Genomic DNA, 21,982 nt, shown 5'->3' with positions numbered 1-21,982 from the left:
CAGTACCAAACAATTCACGCTTACAAGTGTGTGAAGACTGAATCCAAGAAGTCTTGGGATTAGGTTTTACCAGAAGTGATGTTTCATATTGAAAACACAAGATACGACCTGCCTAATGAGCTGTAGGAGAGGCCAAGCTCCTCACAGTCGCTGCCAGAGCCAAGCAGCAGCACGTACCCAGCATGCATCCAGGGTGAGTCCAGCTCTGGAGGCTGGGATGCAGGCCAGTAAACACAGTTCCGAAGCAGCCTTTGCTAGCTTTTTACATCATACACAGTTCTGCGAACAGAGCTGAGTGCTGAGTTGTGCAACTGCAGTTCCAGCTACTAATAAGGAGGCTGAGACCGGAGGACTTCGTAGTAATAGTTGGCAGTACAGGTGCACAACTCAGCACCCAGCTCTGTTGTTGAAATATGTTTCAAAGTCCTATCCGAAACATTAGAAATCGGTGGGAGATTTCTAGTAACTGCTAGAGGGAGCTGTTATTCTTGGGAGTGTAGATATTCCTTACATCTCCTCAACACCGAGCTTCAGTACAATCATGGGAAGACATTCTGGTGATTGTTTAGGGGCTTTTAAAAACATACTTTATAAGTTTTGTTTTAAATAAAAAGTGTGCTTCTCATAAAATGAAGTACTGTGTGCTAATAATACACCATTTCTAAAGGAAATCCAATCCTCTCTTTACCCAGAACCTTTGCAGAATTCATCACCAAGAATTTCCAGGCTTGTAGTGTATCAGACTGAATTTTTATTTTTTTAAAACAACTTCTGTTTTAATGATAGCTTTCTATTCATATACTCAGCTTTAAAATTTTTAAATTTATTTTTATTACAGGCACACATCACCAGTGCCTGGCTCATTTTATTTTTTCTTAAAGCTGTATTTGTACTTATAGCAGTTAACTGTTACAGTAGAAGGAAACTAGGCAAGGTGACACGTGTCTGTAATTCCAGTACTTGAGAGATAAAAAGGGGGGATGAAAAGTTAGAGGGCAGTTTAGACTATGTAAGAAATTGCTGTTTCAAAAAAGCAAAAATAATAAAGTAATAAAGGAGGTGCATATGGTCAGAGTACATATTATGTATGTATATATACATATATATGTGGTGCCAATGAATGGGTATAATGAATATATATACATATGATGAATAATGAATAGAAATATGAGATCCAGTTATACAGTTAATATATCTCAGTAAAGATAACTACAAAAAAGCATGAGAAAAATTCATCTCCTTCAAATACTACTCCCACTTAATCTAGCAGCCTCACAGTTGTAAATGTGTCTTCCAAAAGAGAATACCAATCATATTAAACCAGTGTTCCCAAAGGAACTATGCTGAACCTCCTCAGTTCTGTTGGGGTAGAAAAGCAATGACAAGCACCTCCTTGCTGCCCTTGCCATGTCACTACCATTGTTCCATGCACCAACATGGTAGAGCACTTGCCAGACAAGTGTGTGAGGCCCTGATTTTAAACCCCAGCATTCCAATAAGGAAAAAAATAAAATAAAATAAATTTGGCAACACAGAAATAAGCATCACACTGAGAACCTGGGTTTTAGGATTTGGAAAGCTTAAAATTTTATTTTATTTTATTTTGTTTTTTACTGGTCCTGGGTGCTGTCCTTGAGTTGTTTTACTCAAGGCTATCCTTCAACACTTGAGCCACAGCTCCACATCTGGCTTCTTGCTGGTTAATTGGAAGTAAGGGTTTCATAAACTCTCCTTCCTAGGATGGCTTTGAACCACAATCCTCAGGTCTCAGCCTCCTGAGTAGCTAGGATTATAGGTGTGAGCCACTGGCACATAGCTAGAATTTGATTTTAAAATAAAAATCTACATACGTTTTCTTATATTGGTTCAGCTTATAGTTGAAGAAAATTTCTCATAATTACAAGAAAGAAGCTTTCTCTGTGCTTGGCTGAGATATCTACAATGAATGCAGTTTTGTTTTTCTGTTTTTGTGGCTTTGAATGCTCTATTTGAGTCTTATCCTTGTTTCAGTGGAAATAGGAATTATTATAATAAGTTTTAAACCTTAAATGTCCCAGAAGACAAACTATTTCAATGAGGGCAAACTTGGACATTTGTTTTTGTTCATAAAAGGGATTTTTTGCTTTAAAGCAACATTGTCTGGACATTTTCACCCTTTCTGTCCTTTTCCCTTTGCTTTCATATGACTGACCACATTTTCTGTATTAGTCACTTGGAAAGAAATGAACTGATCTCCTGTTTTAGAGTTTTGCTTACATATTTAGCATTCCTTTTTTTGGTCTCATGCTTTATGGAACAATAAATGCCATATAATGCTGGGAAAAAAAAGAATTAGAAATTCTCTTTAAGAATGGAGATAACAAGAGTGACCTACATGGGGGCATTAGTTCTATTTATTTGAAAAATCAACTTTGATGATAAATAAAAAGATTTAAATGCTTACAAAGCATTCTGATTTGTTTTTGTGGTAATGATATAAAAGGAGTAAAATAGATTTTATTTTGATCACATTTGTCCAAAATTCTGTACACTCAAAGGTGCTCTTAAGGAACCAAAGTATATTTTGTTTGATGTCTCTTGAAACAACAGTACTGAGCTATACAAACTTACTGTCACAGTAGCTATTTTATCTTTTACTAATGGGTGCTTCTCTATTCAAAACAGTCTATTTTTATTGGCAAAGAAGCCTTTGAAACATTGAAAAGATTATACTGTTTCATCAGATAAAATTAGAAATTGTATGAAAGTTCTAGTTTCTCTGAAAATGGTGGATTTTTTTAAACCAGAATATGCCTCTATAAAGAGAGAAAGAGAGAGATATGAGATGATGCAAATTATAACAACTTTATTTTTTACTACTACCATAGAAAATGAAATTATATATAATATACTATGCATATTATATTATACCTATGGGTTTTAGTATTAGAAAGCATCTTTGAAATTGTAGGAAAAATAAGAATATTGAAAACATTTTATTATCTAAGAAAAACTTGGATAGGCAGTAGAGTGAGTTTTGTAATGTGGTTACAAGTTAGGACTAGCACAATAATTTTTTGTGCCCACACATCATCAGTGTAGTTTTCTGTTAGAAGAGGTTTGAACAAGTTTGGGAACTTGCTGGGGATAGTAAATAGGGCTGACTATAGGAATAACATGAACAAAATATTAATAGTTAACCATCAATCACTTAGACACTGAGATGAGGGTTTTGGCATGCATGTATACATGATTTCATTTAAACCATATCAACTGTATGGAATGGCAGTTCAATTATCTCAATTCTATAGATAAAGAAACCAAAGCTGAAGAGTATATAATTTTCTCAGAGACAGACAGCTTGTAATGTCCAGCTGAGAGCAAAGTTGATGCTGTCTTGACTCCAAGGACTGAACTTTTAATCTATATCCATAAAAGACTGGAGACCTAGAAAGTTTTAATGGCTCAGCATTTATTAGCATTTATCATTAACTAATAGGAATCTGTGACAATGTATTGATGCTGGGGTCAACTTAAGGAATTCAACAAATAGAAAACAGAAAAGTATTTTTGGTGAAAATTGACTGTTGTTGGTCTTGGAGGTCTTGGGAATACTACAAAATTTTAGGTATCCTTTTAGACAATACTAAAATGAAATATTCAAAGGGCAAGATCAAGGTACAGCACAAAATCAGGATGTGGAAATTCAGGCTTTTAACCCAAGCTACTTGTAAAATAAAGATCTGGATGATCACGGTACAAGGCCAACCTGGGTAAAATGTTTATAAGATCTGTGATGTCACACCTGTCATCCTAGCTATGGTGGGAAGTGTAGATAGAAGGATTGAAGTTCAGGCTAGCCCTAGCTAACAATCAGACCCTATTCTAAAAATAACTAGAGAAAAAAGAGTAAAGAGTGGTTAGCAACTGGGGAGCTCTGAGATCAAATCCAAGAATCACCAAAAAGGCACACAACTTAGAATTCTAAGTTTAGATGACCACAGAGTAGGTCATATTGCCAAAACCATTTTGAAATAACAATTTTTTTTTGTTCTCCCGGATATGGGGCTTGCATTCTGGGACGGGGAGCTGTCCCTGCGCTCTTCAGCTCAAGGCCAGTGCTCTACCTCTACCATTTGAGCCACAGCACCACTTCTAGTTTTCTGGTGGTTAATTGGAAATAAGAGTCTCATAGACTTTCCTTCCCCGGGCTGGCTTTGAACCTCAATCCTCAGATCTCAGCCTTCTGAGTAGCTAGGATTACAGGTGTGAGCCACTAGCACCAGGCCTGACATTACAATATTTATAATGTTTGAAAAACTCTTCAGAGAAAATAGTTTATAAACCTCCATGATAAAGTATGGTCTGAAGTTTATTTTTTTTTTTTTTTTTTTTTTTCTTTTTTTTTTTTTTTTTTAATTTTTATTTTTTTTTTATTATCAATTGAACATAAATTTTTTTTTTTTTACAAGGTGCTGTGCAAAGAGGGTGCAGTTACATAGTAGGGCATTGTGTACATTTCTTGTGATATCTTACAACCTGTTTTCCCATCCCTTGTCTAGGTCAGGTAGACCCATATGCAGTATACAATGTATCAAGCACATATACAGTGTTCACAGACTTGGTCTCTACTGTCTCTCCATCTCCCTTTGTTAACAGTCATATATCAGGGAGATCATGCCCCTTTGTTTTCTGTGTTCTAGGCTTGTCTCACTCAACATTATTTGTTCGAGTTCTGACCATTTCCCTGCAAATAACAATATTTCACCATTCCTAATCGCTATGTAGTATTCCATTGTGTATAAGTACCATATTTTTTGGATCCATTCATCTGTGGAGGGGCATCTGGGTTGTTTCCAAATTTTGGCTATTGTGAATTGTGCTGCGATAAACATGGAAGTACAAATGTCCTTTTGATATCTTGGGTTTTGCTGTTTAGGATAGATGCCTAGGAGTGGTATGGCTGGGTCATAGGGTAGGTCTATATTGAGCTTTTTGAGAAACCTCCATACTGTTCTCCAAAGTGGCTGTACTAATTTGCACTCCCACCAACAATGGAGAAGGGTTCCTCTTTCCCCACAGCCCCTCCAGCATTTGTTGTTTCCTGAGTTCAGAGTATAGGCCATTCTAACTGGGGTGAGGTGGTATCTCAGGGTTGTTTTTATTTGCATTTCCTTTACTAGCAGGGATGTTGAGCATTTCCTCATGTGTTTCTTTGCCATTTTTATATCTTCTCTTGTGAAGTCTCTCTTTAGCTCTTTTGCCCATTTCCTAATAGGTTTATTGGGCTTGGAGGGGCTTAGTTTTTTGAGTTCTCTGTAGATGACAGATATCAGGCCTTTGTCTGTTGCTGTGCTGGTAAATATCCTTTCCCATATCGTTGGCTGTCTTTCTATTTTGGTGGCTATGACCTTAGCTGTGCAGAAACTTTTTAATTTGTAGTAGTCCCATTTGTTGAGTCTTTCCCCTATTTGTTGTGCGCCTGGGACTCTATTCAGGAAGTTCCTTCCTGTGCCTATAAGTTCTAGTGTCTTTCCTACTCTGTCCTTCAGTAGTTTCAAGGATTCAGGTCTGATGTTGAGGTCCTTGATCCATTTTGAGTTGATCTTGGTGCATGGTGATAGGCTTGGGTCTACTTTGAGTTTTCTGCATATGGCTGCCCAGTTCTCCCAGCACCAGTAGTTGAAGAGGCTATGTTTATTCCATTGTATGTCTTTAGCTCCTTTGTCGAATATCAGTTGGCTGTAAGAGTGCGGTTTTATTTCTGGGTCTTCAATTCTAATCCACTGGTCTTCCGATCTGTTTTTATACCAATACCATGCTGTTTTTGTTATGATGGCCTTGTAGTAGAGCTTGAAGTCTGGTATGGTGATACCTCCTGCACTATGTTTTTTGCCTAGAATTGCTTTGGCTATTCTAGGTTTTTTGCTGTTCCATATGAACTTATGGATTGGTTTCTCTATTTCAGTGAAGAATGTGGCTGGGATTTTGATAGGTATTGCATTGAATTTGTATAACAATTTGGGCAGTATGGCCATTTTCACTATATTGATTCTGCCTACCCATGAGCATGGGAGGTCTTTCCATCTCCTTGTGTCTTCTTTGATTTCCCTTATTAGATTTTTGTAGTTTTCATTGAATAGGTCCGTCACGTCCTTGGTTAAGTTGATCCCTAGGTACTTTAATCTTTTTTTGGCTACTGTAAATGGAATCGTTTCCATAATTTCCTTTTCTGTTTGTCTATTGCTGGTGTACAGAAAAGCTGCTGACTTTTGTGGATTGATTTTGTATCCTGCTACTTTGCCAAATTGGTTTATTAGATGTAGGAGTTTGGGTACTGAGTTTTTTGGGTCCTTGAGATATAAGATCATGTCGTCTGCGAATAGGGATAACTTGATTTCTTCCTTGCCGATGTGGATCCCTTTGATGTCCTCCTCTTGCCTTATTGCTATGGCTAGGGATTCCAGTACTATGTTGAACAGAAGTGGGGAGAGTGGGCATCCTTGTCTTGTTCCTGTGTTTAGGGGGAATGATTTAAGTTTCTCTCCATTTAATATGATATTAGCAGTTGGTCTGTTGTATATGGCTTTTATTGTTTTGAGGAATGTTCCATCTATTCCTGTTCTCTCCAAAGCTTTTAATAGGTATGGATGTTGTATTTTGTCAAAGGCTTTTTGGGCATCGACTGAGATAACAATGTGATTCTTGATTTTAGTTCTGTTTATGTGGTGAATTACATTGATTGATTTACGGATGTTGAACCATCCTTGTGACTGAGGGATGAAGCCTACTTGGTCATGATGTATGATATTCTTGATCACTTTCTGGATCCTGTTAGCTAATATTTTATTGAGGAGCTTTGCATCTGTGTTCATTAGTGATATTGGTCTGTAGTTCTCTTTTTTTGTTGGATCTTTGCCTGGTTTGGGGATGAGTATGATATTAGCTTCGTAGAATGAGTTCGGGATTTTTCCCTCCGTTTCTATTTCGCGGAAGAGTTTGAGGAGTATTGGAATTAGCTCCTCACTAAAGGTTTTGTAGAATTCATTGGTGAATCCATCTGGGCCTGGGCTTTTCTTAGTAGGGAGGTTCTTGATTACCTCCTGTATCTCACCGTAAGTTATTGGTTTATTTAGTTGATTTATTTCTTCTTGGTTCAGTTTGGGTAGTTTGTACTTCTCTAAGAATTGATCCATTTCTGTAAAATTATTGTTTTTTGTTGAGTAGAGGTTTTGGAAATAGCTCCTTATGATTGTTTGAATATCGTGTGTATTTGTTGTAATTTTTCCTGTGGAGTCCCTGATTTTACGTATATGAGTCTCTTCTCTTCTTTTTTTTGTGAGTCTTGCAAGGGGTCTGTCAATTTTGTTTATTTTCTCAAAGAACCAGCTTTTAGTCTTATTTATTTGTTGAATGGTCTTTCTATTTTCAATCAGATTTATCTCTTCTTTAATCTTTGTAATCTCTCCCCTCCTAGTCGTTTTAGATTCTGTCATTTCTTGTTTCTCCAGTTGTTTTAGTTTCATCGTGAGGGTATTCACCTGCTCTGCTTCCATTCTTTTAATGTGGGTACTGAGTGCAATGATCTTGCCCCTCAGTACTGCCTTAGCTGTGTCCCATAGGTTTCTTTGTGATGTGTTTTCTTTGTCATTGTGGCTTATGAATTCGTTGATTTCATCTTTAATTTGATCTGTGGCCCAAGTGTTGGATAGCAGCGTGGGGTTTAGCCTCCAAGAGTGTGTATAGGCTCTGTGGTATCCTTTGTTGTTGAGGGTTACCTTTAATCCACTGTGATCAGATATAATACATGGGATGATGTCAATTCTTTTGTATTTGCTGAGGTTCTTTGTGTGGGCTATGACGTGGTCTATTTTGGAATATGATCCATGGGCTGCTGAAAAGAAGGTGTATTGGGTCTCTGTAGGGTGGAAGGTTCTATATAGGTCTGTTAGATCCATTTGGGCAATGGTGTTATTTAGGTCCTCAGCTCCCTTACTAATCCTCTGGGTGTTGGATCTGTCTCTTGGAGAGAGAGGAGTATTAAAGTCACCCACTATGATTGTGTTTGCATCTATCTTGCTCTGTAATTCTGTGAGAATTTGCTTGACATATGTCGGGCCTCTTTTGTTCGGTGAGTATACATTTATCACCGTGATGTCTTGATTCTGGATTTTTCCTTGTATCAATATGTAGTGTCCTTCTTTGTCTTTTTGAGTGGACTTTAAAGAGAAATCCAGCTTGTCTGAGATCAGGATGGCTACACCTGCCGTTTTGGTGGGTGCATTTGCTTGGTAGATCTTGCTCCATCCTTTCATTCGAAGCCTGTTTTTGTCCCTTGCTGTAAGGTGGGTCTCTTGTAGACAACAGATGTCAACTTTTTGCTTGCGGATCCATTCTGCCAGTCTGCTCCTCTTGATCGGGGAGTTTAAGCCATTTATATTTAAAGAGATCAAGGATAAGGGTGTTTTTTCTCCTTCCATTTTCTTGTTGGGCTGTTTTTTCCTGTTGTTTTTTTTTTTTTCTTCTTGTCTTTAGTGAGCTTGTGTTTCTGCTGGACTTTGGCTATTGAAGTTTCTTTCTGAATCTGTCTGTGTGTCTTTTACGATCTCTGTTGGGTGGGCTTCCCCTCTTAATATTCGCTGTAGGGCTGGTTTTTTATTCACATACTCCTTTAGCTCCTCTTTGGTGTGGAAAGATCTGGTTCTCCCTTCGAATGTGAACTCCAGTTTCGCTGGATATTTGATCCGAGGTTGTAAATTGTTATTCTGAAGTACTTGGATGGTGTTCTTCCACTCACTTCGAGCTTGGTAAGTTTGTGTGGATAAGTCGGATGTTATTCGAATCCTCTTCCCATTGAAAAAAGTTTCCTTCTTCGCTTTGGCTGAATTCAGAATTTGCTCTTTAATCTTGAGGTCTGTAGTCTTGAATATTATGTGCCTTGGGGTGGTTTTCCTGGGGTCTGGCCTGCCAGGTGTCCTATAGGCTTCGGTTACCTGGATGGGGTCCCCTGTGAGATTGGGGAAGTTTTCTGCAATAACTTTATTGAGAACATGATTAAGCCCTCTGCTCTGATATTCGGCTCCTTCTTCTATTCCAATTATACGCAGATTATATCTCTTGTCTTTGTCCATTAGTTCCTGGAGTAATCTTCCCTGAAGCTTCACCTTTTCTTGGAGTGTGGTCATTTTCTGGTTGTTGTCAGCTGCTTCATCGTCCAGGCGAGAGATTCTGGATTCCATATGGTCCACTCTTTGTGTTATGGTTTCAATTGCGGAGTTTATGGATGTCAGAGAGCTATTCATGGTTGTCATATCAGCTCTGATCGTGGAAATTTCTTCCTTTAAAGAGTTGTATTTTAAATCTATTTTTTCATGCATTTCAATTCTCAGGGTGTGGAGATTTTCTTTAAAGGCGGCTTGCATTATATCCATTTTTGCTTCCATTTCTTTAAACGAGGCTTGCATTGTATCCAGTTTTGCTTCCATTTCTTTCTTGGCTTCCTGGGTGTCCTTCCAGATTTCCGCTCTAAACTCCTGGAATTGTTTTCTGATTTCATTTCTGACGGTTTCGATCATTCCTGTTAACATGTCCTCATTTGCTTTTTTATTCTCCATCTCCTCTCCAGTCGTGCTGCTTTTTGGAGCTGGCGAGTTGGCTTGTCCTTTGATGAACTGAGTTATGTTTCTTTGTGATTTGCGCATCTGGAAGTCTGTGTAGTTCTTCCCTCCCTTCTGTGTAGGCGTGTCTGCGTCAGCAGGTGCTGTCGCTGTGGCCCCGCCCACCAGTGCAGGGCACGCCTATCAGAGCGGGCGCTTTCGCCGGGGCCCCGCCCTCCTGTGCACTGTGAGTCCCCTACAACAGGCACTTAAGTGGGGTCTGCCTCCCAGAGCGAGCCCTGGGTTGTTGGGTTGTGCTTGCGCCCTCCCGCGAGTCCGTTGGGGGGGGGAAGCAGTATGTGTGGGGCCCAGTGGGATCGACTGTCCGGGTGTGGCTTGGCACCCTCAGACCTCGCCTCCGCTTCGAGGAGGGGGAACGAGATCAGGCTCAGGTGACCCTGCTGGGCTGGTATTGCCCACCAGCGCCTGTGATTTTAGTTGTAAGAGTCCGCAAGGTCTAGGCGCCTCGGGTGGGGCTTGCCCTGCCGGCCGTCCCTGGCCCCTGTTGGGAAGGGGACGGGGCCGGTTCTGCCAGTTCAGGAACCTTTGGGGGCTTGGGGCTGTTCCGCCCTTCCCCTGCTAGACTGGCTTCCCAGTGCCTGCTGGGAGCTTCCCGCCTGATTTGGGGAATCTTTGTTCCCACGGGAGTGGGGAGGGGGAGGGAGGGAGATATATCGTCTTTGTCGGGCTTGGGTCTCCCGTTGGGGGAAGGGATTATGGGGGACTCACTTTTGCTGCTTTGTGTGCGTGTCCCGCACCGCCGTTGGCCCTTCAGGGGTTGGCGAAGTGTCGTGGTGGCTCCCCCGTTCCCTCTTTCTGCCGCGCTGGGTTCCCTTGTCCGAATCCGGTGTGGACCCGAACTTCTCGTCGCTGCTGGGTGTGTCTTGGTCCGCACCCTGCTTTGTGTCCGTGGGGTCTCCCGCTATATGGATTCTGCGCTCCTGGCAACCTGTCTGCCGATCGCCGGGTTTCCCTTTCCCAGCCTGACCCTGTTTGGGCCAGGGCCGGCTGGTGGGGGGAGGGTGCCCCGATTAATCTCCGGCTCCGTGTAGGTTTTCGGTTCTTCTTTTTTGCTCCTTTTTGTTTTCCTGCGTTTCTCCACTGCTTCTGGATGCTGGTTTTGCTGGGTTCTTGGTGGAGTGTTGGGTGTTGGAGTTCCCAGCTCGCTATTCAGTTGGTGCGAGTCGGGGTGCCTCCCTATTGTCTCGGCGCCATCTTTCTCCTCCCTGAAGTTTATTTTTGATATATAACCTAAATTTATCAAACTGAAATATAAACTCCTAATTTATTCAGTGTAAATCATCCATATTTTTCAAAGAGCTGCTGAGTATAACTGCAGGGAAATGTTAATGTTTTGTCAAATTTAGAAGTAATGAATTTCTGAGTAGAAATTTTAGGTTATTAACATTTTTTGAATCTCAAAGAATTTCTCAATAATTGTTGCATCCACCAAATGCTGGAGTGTACTTAGGGATTATCTACGTTCTTCAACCTCTCTCCTTCTCCCTTGGCTGACTACCCCATATAGCTGCTCTGTTTATTTGCAATTAAAACCCATCCATCATGCTATTAGTTAATAAATGTGATAAAATGATTTGCTAGTGCTTAAAATAACACTTTATCAAAATTACACATTATACATAATTGTTTTTTTAATGTTCCCCTTTCCTTACTAATAATTGATTTATTTTGCTTTTTGGAAAATAACATGTCACTTTGTTCTAGTTATTTATTGCATTTGGTTCTTGCCAATTGTCCATTATTATCTGACAATACCATGGTCTACACTTTTCAGTGATGCATTTCATTTTAAAAGACTTCACTTTTTATAACAGTTTAAGTTCATAGCAATAAAAAGGGTGAGAAGCATAGAATATCCACATTCCTCTGTTCTCACAAGTATACAAGCTTCCCTAGTATCAATCTCCTAGCCCTAACCAGAATTGTACATTTGTTAAAATTCACAGACCTGCTCAACAAGGTGTCCTCAGAGTTCAATCTATTCATTGTAGGAAACAATAAAACAGGCACTTCTATACAGATACATACTGAGCACTTTGGACACAATAGATATTTTCAACATTTGTAGGATAGAAAAGGTCCAATGAATAACAACTATTACAAATGATAACTGATAGCTGAGATTTATTTATGAGTTCTTCCTTGGTCCTAGGCACTGTGGCTAAGAATTTTATATACATTAGCTAGCATGCTTAAAGTTTGCCTAAGTCAGTGATATGTGTGTGTGTGTATGTGTGTGTGTGTGTATACATATATATTTGTTTCAGTAAGTTAATTAAGGATTTTTGCTCAATGAAAGATAACATAGGTAAAAGTGGAGGGAAATTGATAAGATAGGTGAATATACTTGACATGTCCAAAAGCAACAAAGGAAGAAACAGGTCTCTGCCATGGATATTTGGGCATGAAAATTGGGGTGTAAGAGGACTTTCTCTCTTCTGTAGTATTATTTGGCCTCTTGCTTTATCATGGATTTCTAGTGCTTCTCCTATAAAAATCAATAATTATTAAAAGAAAAGTTGATTAGAAAAGAATACATAAAATAATTTCTCAATCATGAAAAAAAACGAATGAGAAAGAATTTTATTAAAATATTATCAGTTTTAATGGAATGCTAGTGGCTCCCGCCTATAAACCTAATTACTCAGGAGTCTGAGAACTAGAGAATCATGCTTTAAAGTTGGCCCAGGCAGAAAGTTGGCAAGATTCTGTTTCCAAAATAACAAAAATCAAGGTGGAGAACTGGCTCAAGAGTGATCACAAGTGCTCTGAGTTCAAACCAGCAAAATTAAAAAAAACCTTGTTGCCAGTTTTGAAAATCTGAGAGTGTAGGTATTTATTTTCATTTGTCTTCTCTTATTATAGTTATTAATTGGTAATATATTCTGAGCTAGATAGGGAATGTACTGGAATTCTGTACTAAGAATAAAGTAGGGAATAAGGCAGACACATTGACATACTCCCTGCCATCATGGAATGTGTATATGTGTTAGTTAATTATATTGTAATAATTTATCAAAGAGTCTAGTGTGATGATATCAGGTACTAGACGAACCTAACCTAGTCAATGAATAATGAGCTTTAGAACTAAAGGTTATGCAGGAACTTTTCAGGCATATATATGAAATAAAATTTTCTATAAAAGCATGTATTACTTTTCATCAGAAAAAATGAACATTTGAAACTCTTTGAAGAAATAACTAATATTCTTCTTTCCATTTGTATCTGGTATTAGTAGCTATTCAGTGCTGGAAAATGTCTTTTTTTCTCAGGTCAACTTAGGCAAATTCAATTTAATGATCTGACATTTTTCTCTTGTTCAAAGACTTCTGTCAAATGAAATATTTAAGATAACAAATGGAAACTGCTAGACAAAAGAGTAAAATGATTAAATAGCTTCCTTACCCAAGGCTCACATTAGGAAACTGCGAGATTTATGACCTTTTGGTAGTTAATCTATCAAAAAGAGGTTGTGAAATGCACTTAATGTTGACCTTGAGGGAAATAAGACCTGGCTCATTTGCTAGTTAAAGTCCCATTTTTGTTGGATCAAAATTAAGAAACACAAATAAAGGGGTAAAAGGACATGAATTATTTTGAAATGAACATGAAAGGAATCAGCAAAGAAATTTTTTCTCAAAGGAGTTTTGTAAGTGAAATAGGTATCACTGGATATTAAAAAGTAAGGATTCCAAATACTTGGATATTAGAATCATCTTCTGTAATTCGCAGTTGAACTGCAATTTTCCCCCACTACAGTTTGATGTTATCTTCACGAAGGAGTGAGGAGAATAACATTTCCATAGAAAATGTGCATTAATTAGTTTGGTAGTTAATGGCTACCATCTCTAGAGTATCCAAAAGGAAAAATATACCTGTAATAAATATGTCAAAAATTTCTAGCAAAGTAACACATATGTACTGGTAGTACTGATAATTAGTTTCCTACTGCTGCCTTAACGAACACCACAGATTTGGTGACTTAGAATTTAAAAATGAAGCTGGGCATTGATGGCTCACAACGAACATCCTAGCTACTCAGGAAGCTGAGATCTGAAGATTGGGGTTCAAAGCCAGCTGGGGAGAAAAGTCTGGGAGACTTATCTTCATTTAATGACACATCCACCCCACATACACACATACACACATACACACACACATGCTGGAAGTAGAGCTGTGACTCAAGTGGTAGAGCACTAGCTTTGAATGTAACAGCTCAGGGACAGTGCCTAGGTCAAGTTCAAGACCCAGGACTGGAATCACCTCCCCCACCCCAAATAAAACACAACTTATAAAATAACACATCTTATTTTATAATTCTGATGGTCAAAAGTACCAAAAGGCATTTTTTGGAGGTTGTAGGGAAAAATCCATTTCCTTGCCATTTCCATTCTAGAAGCTGTTCACATTCTTTGGCCCATTGCCCTTCAGCAGTCTGACCACCTCTTCTGGTCCTGTCTTCACATCTCTTCTCTGACCTATTTGTCTTCCTCCTTAAGCATACCTGCTATTATATTGGGTCCACCCTAATATCTGTTTTATCATCTTATTTCAAGATCCTGCATTTAGTCTCACTTGCAAAGTTCCTTTTGCCAAGCAAGAAAACATGTTCTGAGGTTTTAGGTATTAGAACATATTTATCCTTAGGAAGCCACTTGTTTGCTTAGTGCTCTAGTAGTTTTCTATAAAACATTGCATTCCTTTCTTTCCTCTCTAATACTTCAAAGTGATTGTTAAGAGAGTTATTTCAGAGTGTTCAACACTACAATACGTAGTATTGTAGGTACATGTAGTATTGTAGTATGTACGTGAAAAGATCTACTAAACAATCTTGAGATTTTAGAGAATCTCACAGAATGCTTAATAAAAATCAACCTACAACTAAGTAAAACAAAATTAAACAAAATCATTTGTATTTTTAGGAATTTCACAGATCATGGAGAACTGAAGTTCAGCTAATTTTTTGTCAAGTAGTGTTTTTGTGATTCATATGGGAGGACTTTACTGCGACAGCAATCTTTGAATTGCTCAAGTGTTTGACATGACTTTATATACAGGTCATTATGGCATTTGGAGAACAACACAGGATTTCAAAAATGAGATTTTGAAGGGCAATTGCTCTACTTTTGCATTAAAGCAAAGTTATTACAGGTCAGGCTGAAGCTAATTCAAAGGTCATAAGAGGGAAATGGACCATAGCAGAAAAACTATTGTTTAATAGGTCACTGAGAAAAGGGAAGGAGAGTATTTCAAGCCAAAGTCAAATTTTAAGGTGTTCCAATATTAATATTGTAACTAGACTCTTAAAATACTGTAATAAAGTCCTTCTGTATCGTGCTAGGTAATTTTTCATTTGTATTTTATTATGTATTCAATTTCCTGCTAATTGAATTAAATCTTGCCCAATTAAATATTTTGACTATTTGATAAGTGCTTCAATAAAATACTTTAGATTGTGATTGTTATAGCAAGTATATTTGCCAGTAGCAACTAAACTATATAGCACAAGCACATTGAACAATCTCTTCCAGTGACCATGTTTTGTTCTTGATTAAACCTATTTTTTCTACTCATGTTTTTGTACCATTTACTTAATATTCACAAAATACTTACATTATATTTATGTGAGTTTGTCTTATATGTTGCTCTGACTACATATTTAAAGTAGAGCTTCTTTGTGTGTAATTCCTAAATTTGATTCATTTTTGGTGGTTCCTATATGTAAAAAATGATATTATTATGCATTCAGTTCTACAGACTAGATATCTAGTTCTAATTGCTAGATTTCCTTGCAGTTGTCCTTATTTGTTTTCTAAAGACCAATACTACTCTAAAAGTGCTAATAATCAAGATTGTTTCTATCTGGGTTTCTGTGGTATAAGGTAGAAAAGATGGTTTCTTCTGCCCTGACAATCTTTTCTTTCTTCTACCTTTGCTTTTATTAACATATTAATTTAAGCTCAATTCATCTCCCCAGGGAAACATACTCTAGCTTTTCTTAAATGGTTAACTTTTCCTTACTAAGAACTCTTTGATTATTTTTACATTTGTTTAAATTCATTTATTATTAATATCTAGGTTTCCTAGGCTATGAGTTCTGTGAGCCCAGGAACTTGTGAATTACTTCTGCTCTTTCCTGTGTTGTATGTGCCTAATGTAATGCTGAACACAATATTTTGGTACTCAATAAACATCAGTGGAGTAAATGAAAACATAGACTTATTCTTGATGCAGAAAGGAGAAAAATAGAAAGATAAAATACCAAGAGGTATAGGGAAGAGGAGAAGGTAAGGATAAATAGTCATCGAATCAGTTTATTCTAAGATTCCTAATTCAGTAAGCTCAGTCATAGTTATTATTTAATGGGAAAACAAATAAAGAATGGTTAAAAATGAGGCACAGGAAGGAGATTTGTTAAAGAAGAACACAGATGGGATGGGTTTATGCCCCTTATAAAATTACTTTATGTTAATAAATATTATAAACAAATTTATGACGGAAAAATGAAAAACAGGGAAGAAATTCACTGTGATAAAGATTATTCCCTTTAAAGGACCGTATTACTGTATTACTGATAGGTGTGATAAAGTTTTGTGTTCATTGAAATCTAAAAGTGAAATATATCAAGTGAATTCATCCTATGTTTATAATTTTAATGTTAATATTCTATAATAACCAGGATTCTAAATATACACAAGAGTGTATTTTCATCATTAAGTCATATTTTACCTAAAGCATATGCTATTTAAAATATATCATGATACAAAAAAGAACTATATTTATGATAAAGGTGAAAAACTAATATGTTAGGAAGGAAAATTAGTGAAGAGAAGTTTGTCCTATTATTGCACTCGTTCTGTAAATTTGAGCTTTAAACATTTACTTAAAAATACAATGTTGGGCTGGGAATATGGCCTAGTGGCAAGAGTGCTTGTCTTGTATACATGAGGCCCTGGGTTCAATTCCGCAGCACCACATATATAGAAAATGGCCAGAAGTGGTGCTGTGGCTCAAGTGGCAGAGTGCTAGCCTTGAGCGGGAAGAAGCCAGGGACAGTGCTCAGGCCCTGAGTCCAAGCCCCAGGACTGGCAAAAAAAAAAAAAAATACAATGTTGAGCAGGTACATAAATATCACAAAGGCTAACGTGTATAACTAACATGTACTAATAAAAAGGGTCAAACAGAGAACAGTAAAACCAGCAGGGACAATTAGATTGGGGGCCAGTTGTAAAAAGTTTTTAAATAATCCAGAGATTTGCACTCAACATTGATTAATCAAAGGTTGTTTTATCATTTGTAGCTAAATAAAATCTAAATTTACTTAGCGAATAACTTACCAAGTTAATGAATAATGAAACAAACTTCTAGCCCAAACACATACTCTGATTAGAAATTCTAAGTAGAAAAATAATAAATAGATTTTAATTGATAAAAAGGAATCATTAGTGACCCTAAGTGAAATGAACTACAAGACACTGAGATTCTATCTCATACAAGTAAGAATGGTCATGATCAAGAATATTAGCAACAACAAATAATGGCTGGGATATAAGAGGAAGAAACTACTACACTGTTGGTGGGAATTTAAACTGGTGCAACATTCTGGAAGGCAAGTAACTTGAGGAGATGAGTGGAGTTGGGGTAGATGGTATCATAGGATAGTTTTGATTTTAGATTTTCCTTTTTGTACCAGTCCTGGAGCTTGAACTAAGAGCCTGGGCTCTGTTCTGGAGTTTCTTTGTTTAAGGCTACACCTACCACTTGAGCCATAAGTAGTCATAGTAGAGATGATTTTGGTGTTTAGAGATAAGTGGTTTTGTTGCTGACTAATTGGAAAGAAGAGTCTTATGGACTTTCCAGCCCCTGCTGGCTTCAAGCCACTATCATCAGATCTCAGTTTCCTAAGTAGCTAGGATTATAAGTATGAGCCACCAGTGCCCATTTGCTTTTAGATTTTGAGGAAATTCCACAATGATTTCCACATTGGTAAACCATTAATTTTAAAACAAAAACAAAATAAGAAAGCTGCTTGTTGCTGATATTAACAAAATATTGGTCAATAGCATAAACTGTGAAAAAGAAATTCAAGAAATAATACTGGAAATGCAGAGATAAAAGATAACTCACGGATATTGTAAAAAATTAAAACAATCCCAACAAATTCAACATTTTTCATTAAGATAATTAAACAAACTGGGTGCTGGTGGCTCATGTCTACAATCGTAGCTACTCAGTAGGCTTAGAGGATTACAGTTTGAAACCAGCTTGGGCAGGAAAGTCTATAAGACTCTTTTTTTTTTTTTTTTTTTGGCCAGTCCTAGGGCTTGGACTCATGGCCTGAGCACTGTCTCTGGCTTCTTTTTGCTCAAGGCTAGCACTCTGCCACTTGAGCCACAGCGCCACTTCTGGCCATTTTCTGTATATGTGGTGCTGGGGAATCAAACCCAGGTCCTCATGTATATGAGGCAGGCACTCTTGCCACTAGGCCATATCCCCAGCCCCTATAAGACTCTTATTTCCAGTTAACCTCTAAAAATCCAAAAATGGAGATATAGCTTACATGGTAGAGTGGCAGATGAGCAAAACAGGTAAGTGACAGCAACCAACTCCTGAGTTCAAGCCTACAAACTAGATACATATACACAAAATGATAATGGAAAAATCTTTATTAAGGCAATAAAAGAATCATTGCCTACAAAGTATGATCTGCACATCAGCAATAACTGACTGGAATATACAATGTAAATTATGTTACACATATGTGATATTCTTAAACAATAAAAGTAGATTACTTAATAAATGATATAAGTATTTAGGAAGTAGCTTAATTAGTGCCGCCACTAGTTTTACTGAAAAATTTAAAAAGAAATGCAGATAAGCAAGACCTCATATTTCTAGATGGGATAAATATATACTAAAACAATATTGGTATCTCTTAAATTTATTAATAGTTTTTGTGTAATTCCAATAAAATTCCAAGGAATTTATTAGAAACTGAAAAAAGTCTATGAAATTAGGCTGGAACATTATGATGTGAAAAATAAAGCACACTAAATGATTCAAACCTAAGGTTAAATATTAGAACATATTAACAGCATCACATTAAAAACAAAATTAAAATCACATGGTACCAGCCTCAAATAGATACGTTTTGTAACAGAGAAGAATGTATGCTTAGTCAAGATCTCTATCCTTGGGGCAAATACTGTATTTCTTATAGAATTTTATAAAAGGAGTATCATAAGTCATTTGGAAGGGTAAGGACTTCCTAGACTTTTATTATTACTTGGTATGCTAAATATAAATTTAGATAAAAGTAGTCGTAGGACCTCCATCATGTCTCTTCTTATAATCTATAAATTTTTCTATCTCTGGGCTTTGACATGCCACAAAGTTTTGAGTGGTTTGTTATGCAGCAATAAATAACTCATCCAATAATTGGTAGCACAGAGCAAAGTATACTACAGATAATAAGAACTAAATATAAAATTAAAAAATATTAGACATGTGTTGCCACAGACCTTTGCACAGATAGCTTCATGTTACTCAGGTCCCAGATCAAATGACATTTTTAGTTTTCCCTGTCCATCCCACTGAAGTAGTGTCTCTTTCTTTCTTTCTTTTTTTTTTTTTTTTTGGCCAGTCCTGGGGCTTGGACTCAGGGCCTGAGCACTGTCACTGGCTATTTTTTTTTTCTCTCTCTCAAGATTAGCACTCTACCACTTCAGCCACAGAGCCAACTCTGGCCTTTTCTACATACATACGTGGTGCTGAGGAATCGAACCCAGGGCTTTGTGTATATGAGGCAAGTACTCTTGCCACTAGGCCATATTCCCAGCCCAGTAGTGTCTATTTCTATTTTCATAACTGCCATGTTACATTATTTGTGCTACTGTGAATTTTTTATAGTCATTTTAAAATCATCTGATTCTCTTACTATAATGTAAGGTTCATTAGAACAACAACCTTGTGAATCTTACTGCACATTGTTACAATCTATAAAGATTTTTAGAATTAAGGAGTATATGAAAAACATTTTGGTAGCATATTAACTTTCTAGGTTTTACAAACTAAAAATCTGTTAGTTTGCCTAATGTTAAGCCACTTATAGCATAAAATAGCAAAACAAACAAAAGGGCAAGAGAAATAAGGGAATGGGGAAAGCAAACATCCAAAAATGTCCATGGTTGATATTACTTCTTTATAAGGACATCCCAATTCTTATGTAAAAATAGAGACATGAGAAGAAAATCCATATTAGAACATACTTTTTTGTTTTTCACAAGGAACACTAGTAGACCTTGCTAGTAATTAAAGAACTAAAAGTGCAACAACTTCGAGATAACATTTTACACCAAAGAATTGAAAGGAAAAGAAGGAATAATTAGGTGTTGTGGATTGTTTTCAAAATAATTTTGTTTCTCTGGATCCAAGATTCATATTCTAGGAAAATTAGCTAAAGAAATGAACTCAATAACAGGTGTGAAACAACAAGTGCACAGAGGTGATCTCTACAGTTTTATTTTCATAGTAAAAATTAGAAGCTACACTGGCTAGTAAAGGGCAATTATTTCCTTGTCTGGGGCATCAGCCAACACATGGAATCTCATGCTATCATTAGATACTGAAAGTGAGTTTTATGAAGCAACATGGACATATTTGCTATATTAGGTGAACAGCTAATATATATATATATATATATAAAGCTATATATGTTTTTGACATATATATGTCTATCTCTGTTTGTCCGTCCGCTTAGTTATCTATTCACACACCCCAAATCACAAGAATAAAAATAACTCTGAAGAGATAGGAATTTAACTCCTTCATTCATACATCCTTTTGATAATAAACCCCCAACTCTCTTGAGCTGCACCAACCCCACTTTCACTTCAAATTCATCATCTTTTGTCACAAAACACTTATTTTCAGCACACTTTGCTTCCTATATTCAAGTCGTTTACATTTTGTGGACTCAACAGGTATTCCCTCACTTGCACCTTTCAAAATGGTTTCCTAAGTGTTAAGTTCATTTTACAATTAAAACACAAACAAACAATAAACACCTGAAAACGTAGTTAGGGATTAAGGAAAACAACAGCAGCACAGGGAAGTCCAGAGGAAGCACGGATTTTTGAAGGCGGTCGAGGGGCGGGGTTCTAGGAGGTGGACGTCGTAAAAAACAACAACGCACGTCACCGGCCATGCTGCTTTACGGCAGCCGCCCCGCAAAGTCAGAAGCCGGCAAGCATGGCTGCTTCCTCCTTCCTCGGGTTGCCTGCGACTACCCTGGCCGCACTCTCACTCTTGTCTTTCGGTAGCTGGGCCGCTAGTCAGATCGAGGTAGGAGTCAGGCTTGTTTGTTTTTCCCTTTAAACGTCTGAAGCCTGGAAGGACAGCTCTGTCTTGGCAGATTTCCGGTGCACAGCAGCAGACCGTAACCTCTTGCATTCTTAGACCGGAGCTGAGCTGAGCTGGGCTGGGCCGGGCGGGGCCGGGGAAGGGGGCGCAGTCCCGGGAGCGGATGGGACCTTGTCCGTCAGATTTAGCCTGGTAGAACGTCCGGTTAACAGTATGACATTTTCGGAGGAGCTGATCCCAGCAGGAGAAATGTTCCTAGTCAGCACCGGAACGCAGCACCCACTTTCCTTCCCTAACGCACTTCTGGCTGGAGCCAGGTGGGCACTGTGTTTTATCTTGGACCCCCGCCTCGGCCTCCTCCCCGCGACTTGCCTGTGGCCACCGAATATTCTGGCCCTCTACTGTAATGCTATTACTAGCCTCAGCCTATAATTTAGTTCTTTAGCATTTCCAAACTTGCATATCTAGCTGGGAAAGAGACCTAGATAATTGATAAACCATTGCCTAAAATTTATAGGGAACTCTTGTATCCTCTATTCCTTAACCTAGAACTGCGGCTGTAAACTGTAAACCTGGGATTTAAAAAAAAAAGTTTTTTTTTCTCATTCTAAGTATTAGTAAATTCTAGTTTAAACTTAAAAAAAAAAACTTACCCAGTTTCACTCGTTTATTCCAGTCGGTGATCATTCCTGTGCCCTGAGCATTTCCACTGAAATGTTGTCTCCTCTAGAAATCCATATGCCTTTATTTTAACGCTAGTCTCTGTAAATTGTCAACCTGATTAGATTATTCTGATTGAGTCTTATTACTGTTCCTCTGTTGCTTACGGATGAAATATGAACCTCATCCCTGTCCACTTTTCCAATATAGTGACCTATGTTGCCTTCTCACCTGCAGTAACTTGAGCTTAGACTACAATGGACTCCATTCTTTTTGGATACACAGCCTGTCAGTATATATATAAC

General features: G+C 37.8%; 1 protein-coding gene across 2 annotated transcripts in view; it reads left to right on the top strand.

The window, feature by feature from the left end:
* The first annotated feature begins 20,889 nt into the window (after window positions 1-20,889).
* The window catches only part of Pigk (phosphatidylinositol glycan anchor biosynthesis class K), a 97,738-nt gene continuing 96,645 nt past the window's right edge, over window positions 20,890-21,982 (top strand). For both annotated transcript variants that reach the window (XM_048351611.1, XM_048351610.1), the window contains exon 1: window positions 20,890-20,999. In XM_048351611.1, the coding sequence (XP_048207568.1) occupies window positions 20,907-20,999 (93 nt within the window). In that variant the 5' untranslated portion in view covers window positions 20,890-20,906. The remainder of the gene's footprint in view (window positions 21,000-21,982) is intronic.

Source organism: Perognathus longimembris, chromosome 7 (assembly GCF_023159225.1).
Source record: "Perognathus longimembris pacificus isolate PPM17 chromosome 7, ASM2315922v1, whole genome shotgun sequence".
Lineage (NCBI taxonomy): Eukaryota > Metazoa > Chordata > Mammalia > Rodentia > Heteromyidae > Perognathus > Perognathus longimembris.
The sequence above is the reverse complement of the archived record's forward strand: the minus strand, read 5'-3'. Positions and strand labels throughout refer to the sequence as shown.